At 38.1% G+C, this 15,540-nt stretch overlaps 1 protein-coding gene across 4 annotated transcripts in view; it reads right to left on the bottom strand.

Moving 5' to 3' along the window:
- Positions 1-15,540, bottom strand: part of ADCY2 (adenylate cyclase 2) — a 229,328-nt gene that overhangs the window by 6,174 nt on the left and 207,614 nt on the right. For 2 of the 4 annotated variants that reach the window (XM_080381755.1, XM_080381754.1), the window contains 5 exons: positions 14,975-15,133; positions 8,169-8,315; positions 6,535-6,642; positions 4,346-4,460; positions 458-582 (listed from right to left, as the gene is read on the bottom strand). In XM_080381755.1, the coding sequence (XP_080237881.1) occupies positions 458-582; positions 4,346-4,460; positions 6,535-6,642; positions 8,169-8,315; positions 14,975-15,133 (654 nt within the window). The remainder of the gene's footprint in view (positions 1-457; positions 583-4,345; positions 4,461-6,534; positions 6,643-8,168; positions 8,316-14,974; positions 15,134-15,540) is intronic. The other 2 variants (XM_080381756.1, XM_080381757.1) reach the window with 1 other exon arrangement.

The raw sequence follows: 15,540 nt of genomic DNA, 5'->3' as shown, positions 1-15,540 counted from the left end.
AGCTTTGTCTATAATCTAGATCTATAAATATTATTAAAGATAAAGATTAATAATCAGCATGGTTCATTAAAATGGAAGTTTCATGATTGCTTTATGGATTTAATTTGATGTACAACAATTATGGTTATTTCCGCTATTTAGAAATAATTAACATCAGGAATTCTCTTCAGAGATAAGGTAGCTAGTATTTTATGAGTTCAGAAATTCCCAGAATAGACATGTGATTTCCTCTCTTAACCTAGGGATGCATCTCTGGGCAACCCATGACTTCTTCCACTGTATTCCTCTGTAGGGCCAAGACAAAGTTTTGATTCTTGTCCCATTTTCCCTATAATTTTCTTTTCATGCTTTACTCTCCTGCTCAAGATCTAATTATTTAGTGCACAAATATATGACATTTTTTTAGGCTCCAAAATCAGAGGATTAAGATAAATACTAGTACAAAACCAAGATTTACCTGTATTTTATCTAAGACACCAGTGCTGTCCATCCTGCTGGCCACATTTACTGTATTGCCCCAGATATCATATTGTGGTTTTTGAGCTCCAATTACTCCAGCTATTACAGGTCCATGGTTGATACCTGGAAAACATCAGAACTTAACATTAAGAATGAAGATCCACCAACCAAGGACACTTAGTGCATCCATGGTATTTGGCCCATACTGGATAGTGAGTACAGCAACAAAGAGCCTGTTCACAACTGTCTCATAAACCATTTAGAGCAGGAAGATGTTAGTTATAAGAATGCCAAAAGTTAGTTCATCTAATTTTAGTTTTACAGCTTCCTCCCATCCTGAGTAAATTTGATATTTTCAACCATTAGTACCCTAATGCTACTGCATTTATTAGATAGCATGAAGAACACTGGGAGAGCAGGAGCTTCTGGGAAAACATACAAGAATTTCTTTAAATTTCTACTTGTAGTGTAAAGAGCTTCTCCTCTCTGCAATACTTGATGGCCAAATCAAATGACTGTTACAGTATTCTTTGCTTTTTAAACGCAGAATAAAATGTGAATGAGCTGAAAGGATTTGAAGCCTTGTTCTGAAGGCTGGATTGCCCACAGAATGGTCCTAAATAACTGCAATATAAATATATGTATTCAAATAATTGGATTAAGCACAGAGTAAGTGTAACAAATTGCTAGCTCTGAAATGCACGCTGCTAGAGTGAAGAACAACGTAGTCCCTCATTAGAGTCTGGGCAATTTTAATCTTGCAGTCAATTTGTGTCCTGTGTTACATTTGCAAAGGGAGCTAGTTGTACTCTGCTAGTAGGGAAGGAAACTAGGAGGCAAAGTCAAAAGCACTATTGTTTACCAGCATCAAATATACTACAATTGTAACTTACATACTGATGAGTAGGAAAGCCAAGTTAGACCTAGTGAGAAATAATCCCTGGACAAGTGAGTAGTTTGGATTTCTAAAATTATTTCCACATCAATGGATCATAACTGACTTCTATTAATTCCTTGACAGAAACCATTACTAGGGATATATCTATGCAGCAAAATGAAAGTGTGACTGTAGCACGGGGAAGCATTTCAGCGTGAGCTCACCTAGTATGCAACATGGCAGCATGGGCTAGCAACCACACTATAAACCCACTTGGAAACCCTGGAAAAAGCAACTGTAGCAGTTAAATTTAGAAAACTGGGGAAATATGCACACCCTAAAGGATGCCAGATAGAACCTGCTAAGTATTTGTCTAAGCACTTGTGATTAAATGCACAAAGGAAATTAGGCCTTGCAACACTCTCCATTAAAACCAAGCCATGGGTGTGTCTTTCTGCTTCATGACATCCAACGTGTGGAAAGCACTAGGGACCTAAGAGTGGGATCCACAAAAGGCATCTGCCGAGTAGCCCAAGCTGGCTAGTAGGGAATACCGAAGAGATGTGTGTGGCATATGCTCTGCCATGGTCCAGAAATCAGGGCAGTGAGGTGGGACTTTCCTACAAAATATAATGGGCAGGAGGCGACTTCTGTTTTTTTATCTCCTTCCTGAACCACCACTACTAATGGTTTGAGTAATACTTCAGGGGCTAGAGAGCCAGCTTCAGACCCCTTCTTCAAGGAGACTTCTACCCATAGGTCTTAGGAATGTGTTTTGGTCAGCCAGGCATTCTGGGTTGTGCTGCTTTAGGGCATTCCTGCTAGTGCGGGTCTATTTTGCATAGCACACGTGAATGTTTGTTGGGGCAAGGCTGGAAGAGTTGTACTCTCAGTCCAGGTGAATACTCTAACAGAGCGTGACACCACCTGTCTCTTTCGTGTCCAAAGTGACATATAATTATTCTATGAAAAGGCAAATACTGTTCAGCAGGACAGACAGAGAATATCTCATTCCAAAGTATCCTACAGCCTGGGTGCATAGCATTCTGCAGGGGACAGGGATCCTCACGCTTGAGCAGCCTCAGCCAAAAGTAGGAACAAAATTAAGTTCACCTACAACACAGCCAAATGTTCTAACCGTGAAGCTACATGGAAAACAACGTCAGTCTCTATTCTGTTCTGAAAAAACCCCAACCCAGTACCTGTGCAAAATTTGCTGCAAAAGCATATCTGAACTTGTCTAATAAATCAAGCACCTTAGCTAACAGAAGGGGGCTAATGCCTGAAAAATAAATGAAGGTTGAAAGCTGAGACTTCCAGTGAGTTGCAGCAACTCTGGGGTTAGATGCTGGCTGAGAAAGACCTTTACAAATGGCAGTTCGGGTTTAAATCCTTACAGTGGGGATTATGTCAGAGGTAGATATTCAAATGTTTCAGTGGCTCTAATTGCTATGGCTATCACATGCTTTCATGGTCAGGTGGTGGTGGGAAGTGGAGAAGAAGCGAAGATGGGAAGTGAAGGTCCAAGTGGTGCCTATATTGGATTGAGGTAGCAAAAGTACTAGTTTGGGGCCTGTGTCCCTTTGTAGATTTAAACATTCCTTATTTAATGAAGCAAAGGTGTCTGACTTCTCTGCAACCTACAGCACTCACTTTAAAAATCATGAGGAGGCATCTTTTTTTTTTTCCCCTAGAAAGTTTTCTTCATGTTCCCCACTTTAAAGCAGTCAGTATTGCTTTAATCAGTTTGCAGGTTTAGCCCCCATATTCAGCAGTTCCTTATCTGTACTGACACTGCCGATATGTTTGCAAGTTATATGGCATGTCATGTATGGCGAGTAGAGAACTTTTATTCTGTACAGACATACAGTATCTCTACATGCTTTTTTTAAAAACCCATCAAGTTCTGTAACACTTTGAGAAGGAAGCCTTCAGATTTGCTTTGCCAGTTTTTAACTATAGCATGGAATACAAAACGTACTAACAAAGGAGTGCTCTAAGGAACACATATATTAAGGAACACATGCATTTATCTTGCTAATAAAATAGCAAGTTTTGCCAGTGGGTGGCACTGTGAAATAAACATGAGAGGAGCAGCAGAAAGGAAAAGCAAGTGGTACAGCAAGAAAAGACAAGACAGGGGAATAACTGTTGGAAATCAAATATTTCTGACATGTTTACAGGATTTATGGGTTTCCAATATTTATTTACTGCTTTCATTTCACACTTTCGAAGTTACATATTGCATTGTATAACTGCTGTGTACTGCTATCAGGAAATAAACAGTTCACAACATATGGTTCTTGACCAGCTCTGAATTAATTTATTTCATCATTATTTCCATGGCTTACTGCAGCTGCCTATTTGTTTTTTTAAAATACTGTAATGCACAAGTAGAAGCAATTAGAAGCTGAAATACAAAGGATACCCCTTTCAAATATAAACAACTAGTCATCTTTGTTCTTACTTGTCAATAACCACAGAGCAACAAAGAAGAGAAGTACCCTCCTTTAACACTGTGAAGGAAAAGGTGAAGTTTTGTATGCTTGCTTCAGTTTAGTACATCTGAAATATTTCAGACTCCAGCTTCACTCACTCCTTATAGCTTTTGTCTTCCAAAACCATTTATATGGTTTTGGTAAAGCTCTATCTAGAGTCTTCTTGTGTCTTTTGGTATTGATAAGCTTAAAAAATGTTGACCTCTAGAATAATTATTACACAGTTACCATAAAACTGTTCAGAGTCAGGCGAATATATTGCTTCAGCCATTCTGTACTTAGGAATACCACCCTTTTTTGAGTCCTGCCTTGAAAACACTACTTGCCCCAACAGCAGCTATGGTTAATGGGCAATACCACGTAGGCTGCCTTTAAACAGGGTAAAGGTGTTGCTACTTACCTTCATGGCCCTTTTGGTCATTTTACACTTTTAACACTTTAGTCAGCTAGTACTTCACATTGAATTCCCCCCTCCTTCATTACATTCTCATAAAAATCCTGTGATACATACCTACTCGTAACTTGAAGTCATTGAATGAATGCTTGTTTATGACATCCAGTTTTGCCACCAAGGCAAATGCAAACTCCACCATGGTTCCTATGTGCATGTACTGTCGTTCAGGTTCCTGAATTTAAACAGCCAAACAGAGTAAAATCATTTTCCTTAGCCTTAGTTGCTATGAGAATACAACCAAAATATGCTGAATGCTTAAAAACAATTAAACTCTTAGGGATGTCCTAATGCCAGCAGTCAGCAGAAGAAAGGTAATGTACAAGATGGTGCCCTGCCCAGCATGAGTTAGATCAAACAATGGCCAATAGACCAGGATGCATTTTACTTCCACAATCGGGCAGTCCAGAGATGATAGATCCAAACCACACCCCATCTAATGTTTTGATTGTCAAATAACTCATTAGCTTCTATCTAAACCCACAGGCACTCAATGTCTATGTGTGCCTAGGATTTACTCATTAATTTTTGCTATGTGTTTGCTTCTATTCTATGTCCTTTAATAATAAAGAATGCTTGTGGTTATCCCTGCAGAGACTCCTCCCTCTCACTGTTGCACAGCTCAGCACTCTAGCTGTCGCTTAAGATCCAGTTAAATTCACAGTTTTAAGAGTTCCTCCACTGATCTCATCTGGTAGATAAAGCGAGCACCTCTGAGAATATCCAATAGACCTGAAAATGAAGAAGATGCAAGAGGAAGAGAGGAAGAAGGCAACCATCCTCTGCCCCCTAATTTACTGGCTCAGAGCTTGTACCACTTATAAAGGCTATAGACTTAATGTGTCCTCATACATCAGTAGTGTAGCCTGCTTTCTAAGTACTGGTTTGAGTCCCCTCAGGCTGAGGAGAAGTAATTTTTGGGCTCCCACAGCCCAGGGTAGGACCCTGACAAAAGAATGATTTCATAAGAGATGAACTCACTGTTCTCTATGAGAAATGACTGAATCTTCCTAATTCCTTGAGATAAAGTGACAGAAGAGATGGACAGATGACAACTTCAGGAGATGATTCATAGAGAAGATCCATCAGTCTAGGGGGACAGTAGTAGTGCTTGCCAGAGCAGCTGTTTTAGATGAATGAAGCCTGTTTCTTTAGGAGTTCAATCCTAGCTAAGACAGATGGTTTCCTGTTCAGTTGATGTATTCAGACCTCCTCCTGAGACACTTAGTCTTCCTTGGGTGCTTGTTTTAAGCTGGAAGTGGTTCCCAGCAGTATGACTAGCAGTCAGTCACTGCCACATTAGGTATGTGCCTCTTTGGGCATCTGTACTGAAGGCTGCTTAGTTCTGGTGGATTTCTTTCGAAAATGTGTACTAAATCACCAAAAGAACACTAAACCTTGGATCTCTTGATTCACTGCTTGTGGAAATAACTCAAATGATAAATTTCTTCCTGTGCACATACTAGTTTTAGTTGTGATTCAGAGCTCCTCTATGTCTTCTCATCTCCAGTCTACAGTTCTGCATTTCCTTCATCCCCTTCACCTCCCTGTATTAATGTCAGACTTAATTTAAAATCATTCTTTTTCTGTCCTCAGGATCCTTAGGGTCTATAGTTCAGGTGTTAATTACTTCTGTCTAGAAGGAACATGAGTTTGGCAAGTGCACATTAATCCTTAGCAGAGAATGTGTTAATTCATAATTGCTGTCTGTCACTAACCTGTACTACTCTAAAGATCATGGCAAAAGCAAGGTTTTTGCTTGTAAGTTATGAATTGCTTCTCTGAACTTAATTTCTACTGAATGTAGTTCCCAATCCTACCCTATTAAATAAATCAGAAACAAAGGACCACGTTCTCAGTGCTGAGCCTGAGGATTCTGTAAGTGTATGGTTAGTACATCTACTCAGCCGTCCCAGTTTACAATGGAAAATACTCATTCTTGAAGGTTTTTTACACTCTGTAAGTCCAGTTCTGCTGCAGCATGTAGGAATAAATTGTTGTATTGTATTCAGAGTAGAAGGCTTGTTTTACACCTAGCAAATACAGAGGTGGCATTTTCAAAATGCAATGTGAAGGACAGTAATTCACAGAGACTACTATACAAAAGTATATACTTGCCCAGTACAATACAATCTACATTAATAAGAAAAAATTAGGCACCAACATTACACATAACCTGAATTTTAATGAACAGAATTTTAGCCTCCATTTGAACATGAATTTTAGTAAGCAGGAACCTTTTCCTGTACCTGACACTGTTCTTGGTTGGGTGTAGCACTCAGTCCTGTTGCTGCCATGTAAGTGCTTCCAATGGTCTTTATCTTTTCAACTCCACTGAACTTTGGCTTTGACAATAACTGTAAAACAAGGATGGTTATTCATTATTCAGATCAGCAACCTTGTTATGGTAACAGCATTGCTACTTTAACAGCATTCAGAGCATCAGTTCTTAGAATAGTCTTTTAATAGACCCCAAGTGGTTTCACAAATACATACAGGATGAAGGACTTAAGGATGGATAAAATAATGGTTACACCTCCCAAGGAAAGGGAACTTCTCTCTGTTAAAATACCTTTTTATTATAAAGGAACTAAATTTTCCTGGTTTTAGTTGGGATAGAGTTATTTTTTCTTTTTAGTAGCTGGTATAATGCTGTGTTTTGGATTTAGTACGAGAATCATGTTGAAAACACACCGATGTTTTTATATGATGTTGCTATAGTAGTGTTTATACCACGTCAAGAACTTTTCAGCTTCTCAGATCCTGCCAGTGAGAAGGCTAGAGGGGCACAAGAATTTAAAAGGGGACACAGCTGGACAGCTGAACCGAACAAATGGTTCACAAATATATACAGGAAGAAGGACTAAAGGAGGGATAAAACTACGGTTACAGCCTCCAAGGAAAAGGAATTTCTGTCTGTAAAAATATCTTTTTATTATAAAGGGACTAAATTTATAGCAATGAGAATGAATTCCAACTTATTGCACATACAGCTCTTAAAAGTCAGTAGACTTTGCACTCATTTGATCTTGAAACTGCGTCACCATGTGAGCCAATAGTTAAGCTTTAAGCAACTTTCCAAAAGTGTCTCTTCTCTGTCAATGAGATGGTCCATGTTAATGGGACTAAAATCCAAGGACTGTAGTTAATATCCCAGGGTTTATTGGACATTTCAATGTTCTCCAAATGGGTTTGCTGCTTAAATACTCTTTATAGCTTCAGAACTGCAAATTCAGACTGTGCTTTCCAAGTCATGACATGATCTTAACACCTTTTTATGGTATTTTCATCACTAATAACTTTCTTTAAGACAAATACTGTTCTCAGTGAGACCTTTACAGCTATCTTTTCACAATCCCTCTGTAGTCACACTCTGTATTTCCTTGTAACTTCAGAGAATGGAATATTAAAAACTTAGGCAGTCCTTTGAGTCACTCATGTATAAATTTATCAATGCGCTGTATAATGAGACCAACACAAATCAGGTATAACACAAAGATGTATCATTTTAGGGGACATAAATTTACATACCTGACTTTAGGCACTAGTATTTAGAAATTATAGCTAATATATGGCATGTAATATGACTGCCTCATGAACTGTAGCTAAACAACAAAAAAATTCCCATCAGATATACATATAGGATTCTCTTTATAAAGAATCAAAAGAAATTGAGTATGATGTCAGATCAAAATCTCTTTTATCCCACACAAATCTTTTTCTTTTAATACTTCATGTAAGTAATTTCCATGTGACTAGGCACACAAAAGTTCTTTTCTGACAGCTCTTCTACTCTGCCTCTCAAGTACACATTTCCTTACTGTTGCATACCCTGATATATTAAGATTGAAACTATATACTGACATTTGTTAGAAGTACATACATCATCGAAGTCAGCAATGATCTCATTTAGCAGCCTCAGACATTCCAAGCCTTCCTTGTTTACATCAGATTCTGTGTAAAATTCCTTGAAATCCGGAACAGAGGCAAACATGACACAGACACAGTCGTATGACTGATGGTATAGATCCTGTCCAAAAGAAAACAAAATAGAGAAAAAAAATCTGTCACACACAGCTCTAAATAAAAGTTTCCTTATTAACATGCAGTGTCCTGGTTCTGAAAAGGGAGGCGTTGCAGGAGTTGGAACGCCTTAAGACAGTGGTTGGGTATTTTTTGCATTTAGTTGCATTTATTAATTTTAAACATTGTATAAACCTGTTTGTTAAAAAAACCTCAATATATACAGCTGAAAATATTTTAGTGATTTAAAGTCACCTTTTTTTCTCTCCTGAACATTAACTCCGTGAATCTAAAACATTCACTAATTTATTAGATAGGACCCATTTCTGAGGCTTCTCATGAAAATAATTTGGTCTGGCTTGCATGGCTGAAAATACAGTTTGCAAAACGGTATCTAATTTATTACTAGCTGTTTTTGTTATTTTAATAACTAGAAAACTAACCAAAACCACAAATCCAGTGCAGCAGAAATGCATAATGCAACACAATCCTGATTGATAGTTCCTAACCTAAAAGGACAAGAAGTCTAATAGGAAAAAATAATTGCCATTTCTTTTCCATAACAAGGAGCTGAGGCAAAGGGAGAGAAGTCACCTGAACTAAAACTTATGTATGTCAGATTCTCCACTGCCTTTTGTGACCACTGAAATGAGAGCACCTCTGCTCCACAGGAAGATTCTGATGCTAAAAATGACACCACCACCCCCCTTCAGTTTCTTCTCCACTGCCCTTAAACATCAGAATATCTCTTATTTCAGAACAAATTCACATCCTAAAAAAAAAAAAATAAAGAATATTTATAAGCTAATATGTAAAAAAATTCTAGCATCCATACATAAAGATAGCCACAGCAATAAAAAATGCTGTAAAGTCAATTTCTGTTCAAGCTATTATTTGAATAAAACAAGGATTTCAATACTCATGTGAATAAGGTGAATAGGATTTGTTCTGTGATTTCAAGAAGAATCAGATATTATTTCCCTTTTTACTTAGCAAAGCTCTTTTTTTTGGCTGGTTTGGGGTTTTTTTTTGCAATTTCACTGGCAGTACATTTCTTTTTGGAAGAAAGTGGTGTGTCTGTACACAGATGTGTACAAACATAGTGAATCTCTACTGGTGATGTATAACTGAAAAATAGAACTACGGGAAAACTGTTGAGTGCCTCATCCCAGAACAGGTGTGAGGGAAGTTTCTGAGCAAACATGAAAATAATGGTGGACAGGGAGGAACATGGGCTGATGGAGGAGGTAGGTGATTTATTACTAGATTTTTCTGCCCCTTTATTTTCAAAGGATTCTATAACCACAGAATCAAGCTCCACTGTGCCTCCGTGCAGTGGGGATGGAATATATCACTGCAATTCACCATTACTATTTATATTCTTAAAGCTGAGCTGGTTTAAATTGACTGTGTGTACCTGACATCCAGCTTACAGCCATATATATAAAATCAGTATCACTTTAATGCAACCTGATTGTGTAAATGAAAAGTGACTAAACAAAACGTCCAAGCCGATGAGTTCACTGTCAGATTGCTACTAAACTTCAAAGAAGTTCTGGATCTCCTGTGCCCTCCTGCCAAGAGAGTTTTTCAGGAAGAACTATTATTGTGATAATATGTTTCTGCAGTCTGTTTTATCCGTCTCCATAAGCACCTGATTAATAAATTTAATCCATATAATAAAGTAATGAATAAAAGGTGGGGGTGAGGGAATCCCTATGGCTGGATGATGTCAATTGAATTTAGGCAATTTAAGCACCTGTCTGAAGTATTTAGTTTGAGAACACAGTCATCCCATGTGTCCTATATTGTCAGTACAGTAGATACGCCTATGTGGAAGGTCATATTAATGCCAGATGGGCAGAATCACCTCAGATAGTGTTTCTCTCTCTCAGTCAGTTATGAAAAAAAGGCTAAAGAGGAAATTTCTCCTAATGTAGGCACTCAAGAGGAGTGCCTGAAACTCTGCAGGATGACTCTGACTCCAAGAAATTCAGAAGCTCAGGCCCAAAAAGATGTCTCTTTGGTCCAGTGACCCACACTTAAAACCAGGTCCGCTCTGTGATACTGCAGTGACATACCTGGCAGCTGTCTTGATTAAACATGTACCTAGGCTTGGTGCAGATATACTCAAGTGAGCCTGAAATTAGTTCAGCAGAGCAGCAGCAGCAGATTAACAGGCTTTCTCCTCATATGTTTAGCTTTTGCAGTCTGCATTTTTCTTCACATCTACCTACTTCAATTATGTCAGGCATGCCTACACTGAAGCTACAGTAACATTTGCATATAAATACACTCAAAAGTCAAGATCTAATGTCCTGAGTGTTTTTCATGGGCAAGTTAGCAGAATATGTACAGAAATTATAATCTATGGTTAACTCAGCTTTCCTTCTATTTCCTCAAGTCTCCTTCTCTGTAATGAGACTTCTGTTTTGGGTAAAGGAATTCAGGCCACACACATGGTGCTTGTTATTAAAAGAGGTCTGCAGCACAAATACAGGGCCTTGGTAATGCAGAAGGGGAAATTCACAGTTTTAGATAAAAGACTGGAGGGAGATAAAAGAGCATTTATAGCAGAATGTAGATAATGAAGACTCAAAATATTATTTTTTATTCTCCTCATCATCATCATCATAATCATCATCATTCTAGATTATTTCAAACATACTTCTGAAACTTGACCTGACAAAATAAACAAGCTGCATACATCTGTGACAAATATTAATACTGTTTTTTTAAAAAAGTTCATATTCCTACCAGCTTGAAAAATCCAGTAAGTTAAATCCAGCCAAATTAATAGTATGTTTATAATTAATATTAATACACAATTCTATTGTCCTAAGGATTCTGTTAATTAGTAAAAAAAGTTGGTTTAATTTAGATAACATTAACGTTAGATAGCAGCTGTTTTATTTGCTTTATTGAATCCTGCTGATTTAGCATCCTGAGAATGTAAAACATGCCAGGATTCCACTACTGATGAGATACTGGTTGTAAAGTTTGTGAAACAGACAAAATCTAGGCACAGAGGTGGTACTGGGACAGTGCAGTATCTAAAATAGTACATGGAAACTAGCACCATGTAGAGATTTATTTGAGAATATATCTTAAAGTCGTAAGAATACAGGTCAGTTAGGAGCTACAACTTAACCCTTATGGGAAAAGGAGACCAACTATGCAGTTCTGCAAGCATGTGGTATTACTGAATAATATGAAGCAGAGATGACAGAAGATGGTTTCATTTTACTGCCTCATGATACAGGAACAAAAAGATAAACAGAACATTTAAAAGTAGAATAAGGAAAAATAGTTTACATGAGCTATATAAATGTATATTTCATTGCTGTTCAACAAGATGAAAGACAAGACCTTAGAGAGTTAAAAACCTGAACTCTTATGTGAATACTAGAAAAATACATAACTAGGATGCATATAGAAAGCATCTGCAGGAGAAAAATATGCCCTTACATTTACAGGTAAAAGCAGAAGGGTGAACGGCACATTAACAGTTCTGCTGTTCCTCAAACTTTTGCAGTTGACTGGACTGGGGTGCAAGTCCCGTCTTGCTACAATTGCCACTGTCTTACCGATGTTAGGTGTGGAGCCCTAATTAGCTATTAAGAAGTGCCTTTTCTGTCTTCCCTGAAAGCTGAAGTGTCGCCCAGAATAAATCACAGCAAATTGCACAATGCACAGTCATCAGGAAGTGAAATATTACTAAGCAAAAGACAGGAGCAAAGATTCAAATAAAAGTGCTGTTGTGACACAGGAAGATCACTGCACTTTATGCTGTTGTTTGTCCACCCAGTATGGAGAAAACCAACCTGTAAGAAAGGGTTGCGTGTCTGATTGTTACGATTAGAGACACAAATCTTCTTTTTCTATAACCACAGTTATTACTCCTTCCTCTCTTCCACCTCAAAACTAGACAAACACATTGTATGTGAACACTTGTCATATGCTGAAGCTCAGCAAGTGTCCCCTTTCTCTTTCTTCCTAATACTGGGGCAATATCCATCTCCACTAATGCTCTACAGCAGAGTACCAGCATGGGAACAACAACAAATGGCACTGTTTATAACCACATGAGTAGCAATTGTGGCTGTCACAATAAATGTCAGAGAATTTTAAGGAGGTATTCCCAGCTAATTTACTTCGATCATTCAAAATAATAAAGGCTGTGGCAATTGAGTGTCTTAATTTTCCTGTGAGTACTTCTCCTGAAACAGTACTCTCCAAAACGCTTAAACAGAAAATTACATGCAACACCATTCCAGTAAGAAACAGCTTTGTTTCTTTCAACAAAAATAAAATCATCCTGTCTTCAGCAGTCAACTCCCCATTATTTATTTTTTTCCCTTTTTTTCTCTTTGATAACACCTGAATTTCTGCCAGATGACTTTCCTTACTGTTCCCTCTTCTTCTCCAGTGCCTGGAGATCTCGGGATGGAGGATGCAATCTGGTCCCATTCTGCCTCTTGGAAGTGTATATCTGTCATCTTCTCTGGGGCAGAATTACTGCTCTAAGTAGGGTGCTGACTCCATCCTGTAGCTAATGAAACAGGATTCCTCTTGCTCAGTAATGTGCTCACCAGTTAGCTTGCAGCACAAAAGCTCCTGAGCACTTTTTACACCCAGGAGATCTGGATGCTAACAGCACAAAGGAAAAGGCTGCACAAGCCAGGTGAAGATAAATATAATCTTGGCCCCATTTTCTGCTTTTCATTTTATATTTGTTCCTGTCTTTCCCTCTCTCAACTGGAAAGTACCCTGTTCGGTACCCAGCATGCAGACTGTCAGCAGAAACCCAGTTCCGGAGGTTCTGGTAAAGCAAACAAACTTTTATTACAGTTTGCTCTGAAGTAACTTTGCTTTTACCATATCAGCATTAGTCAGTGTGTTTCCTATTATGAAAAGACCTTTGTTGGTCATCTAAAATTACAATCCCACTACTCCCAGTTAACATTCATCCATTCATTTTCCCCCCTTTCATTCTTGCTGCCTCTTCTTCAGCAGCATACTTTGCCTTCCCTTTTCTCCATATAGCTGCATGCATATAAATCTACGAGAAACAGTATTCCAAGCCAGACTATTCATCCATTAATTTTCATCTCAAATTCTGGTTTAAACAGGAAAGAATATACATAAAACCATATTAACATGAATGTTTGCTGCTAAGGAAAATGCAGACAAATTTCAATTCAGTATCTGTTGACCTAAAGAAAAAGGCATGACACAAAGAAAAAGGCATGATCTGTCCTAACATATTCTTAGGTGTATACAGATAGACACACAGACACATACAGAATGTCCTTTAAGGCTCAACACATCCTTGCTGACATTGAAACAAATCTGAAGACACAGTGGATGCTTATATTCCCAAACAATTCCAGGAATTTGAAAGGTTCTTCCCTCTTTGAAAGCTGTGTTTAAATATAAACAAAACCAGAAACAACTCAAGATATATTATTTTTAAATGAATGCTGCTAAAATCATGTCAAATCGTTTTCACTTCAGCTGACATGATAAGATTGGAGAGCTCAGCACATTACAACTTCTGTTCTTCACTAAATTTACTAAAGCTTATTCCAACATAAGAATCTTGAGGGGTGACAATATAAATCCAGTTGCCAATACAAAGGTAAGCAGATGGTGTTGCTCTGCTGGGGAGCCGAGATGGAATAGCACATAAATGAGAAAGCAATCTCCTGATGGTTTGCTGTGTTTAATGCCTGAACTAAGAACTGGAGCTGAGCCAACCTGGCTTCCTGCCAAGGTCTTCACTGGATTCAAAGGAACCCCACAGCAGTTTTCATTTGACATTAGCTACCGAATGAATACTTGCAGGTAGCACGAAAGTACTGATATAAAGTACTGATTAGTACTGCTTAATTCAAACCACAGTGAAAGGGAAGACATTGTCCTTTTTGACTCAGGAGATCAAAAATGAATCCCTAAAGCTGCCCTCTCTCCTCTTTTGTCAGTTTTGGAACAGTTGTTTGGTATGCACAAGTAATTAAAACTATTGCATTTAAGATATCTAGAACTCCTACTCTCTCTCTCTCTATTTTTTTTCATCCTTTTTTGCTTTATTAAAACTTTAAAGCAATACTAGGAGCAGATCTAATTTCCACCAAAGTCAATAGGGACCTTTTGGTTGACTTTTCTGGTGCTTGGACTAGGTCCATAAGCAGCGAGTAAACAGGTAATTCAGTGTTCAGAACCTCTTTCCAGAATTAAGAGAGATGCTGTTTCCGGGAGAAGGCTAATTTTCACTCTGGCAAGCAAGGTCTCCAGTAGCTGCAAGAAAATTCAGAACCTGGATGCAACTCCACTCTGATCACAAAGGAAAAAGTATCTGAATGCATATGATTTGAATTTAAATCCATATTGGTTCAACCATCCCATTCTTCCTCCTTACCCTTTTTTATCCCCCATCAAAACACAAAGTGCATTGCCACTGAAGATAATTTCACATTTTTTATTTCAAAGTATTAGGGTGCGTTCAGTGCTGTAAAGCAAGCCTTTCAGGCAGGTGAACGGGAATGAAAGTAACTGTAAATCTACAATCTCGCTGTATGGACCTACTGTTCAAATCAGCATTAAGTAGTGTTTCCAGGATACGCTGCTTTCTTACAGAGCAGAGGATATACAGAGATGGCTGACCTCATTCTTCAGGTTTCTTGCCAAGAAGTGTTCAGCTACGTGGGCTGGGAGCACGTTCTCCAGAAGCACCCGATTTAGATTCTCCATGGTTTCAATCTCCTCCCGCTCTTTTTTGAACTTGTTCTTCCACAGGAAGTCTAACCTACAGTAATATTCATTCTGTTACAAGAGGACACAGAGGTAAAGAAACAATAGGCATCTTGTCCTGCTGGAGTACAGGTTTAAGAGACAAAATAATCACAGTACACCACCCCTACAAGGCTGTTACTTGGTCACTCAAGTATAATTCCAGATTTTATAGAAGTCAAACCCCCAAGCACACACTATACATTTCATCAAAGTTGTAAGGCCCTCCCAACAAAAAGGCCCAGGAAAAAATTAAAGTTGCGAGGTACCTTAAACAACAGAAGATTTATTTATTTACACTCAAACTTTAGTATAAATTAATTCAAAAAATCAAACACTGTTATGGAAACAGTTTACAGTTTTGCAACTTAATATGATTTTTTGCAAGTAGAATTTCACTTGCAATAACAGGCTTTCAGGAAGACCCTAACTTTTATCAA

The sequence above is a fragment of the Falco punctatus genome (assembly GCF_963210335.1).
Source record: "Falco punctatus genome assembly, chromosome: 3".
Taxonomy (NCBI): domain Eukaryota; kingdom Metazoa; phylum Chordata; class Aves; order Falconiformes; family Falconidae; genus Falco; species Falco punctatus.
This window is presented reverse-complemented; position numbering and strand designations above follow the sequence as displayed.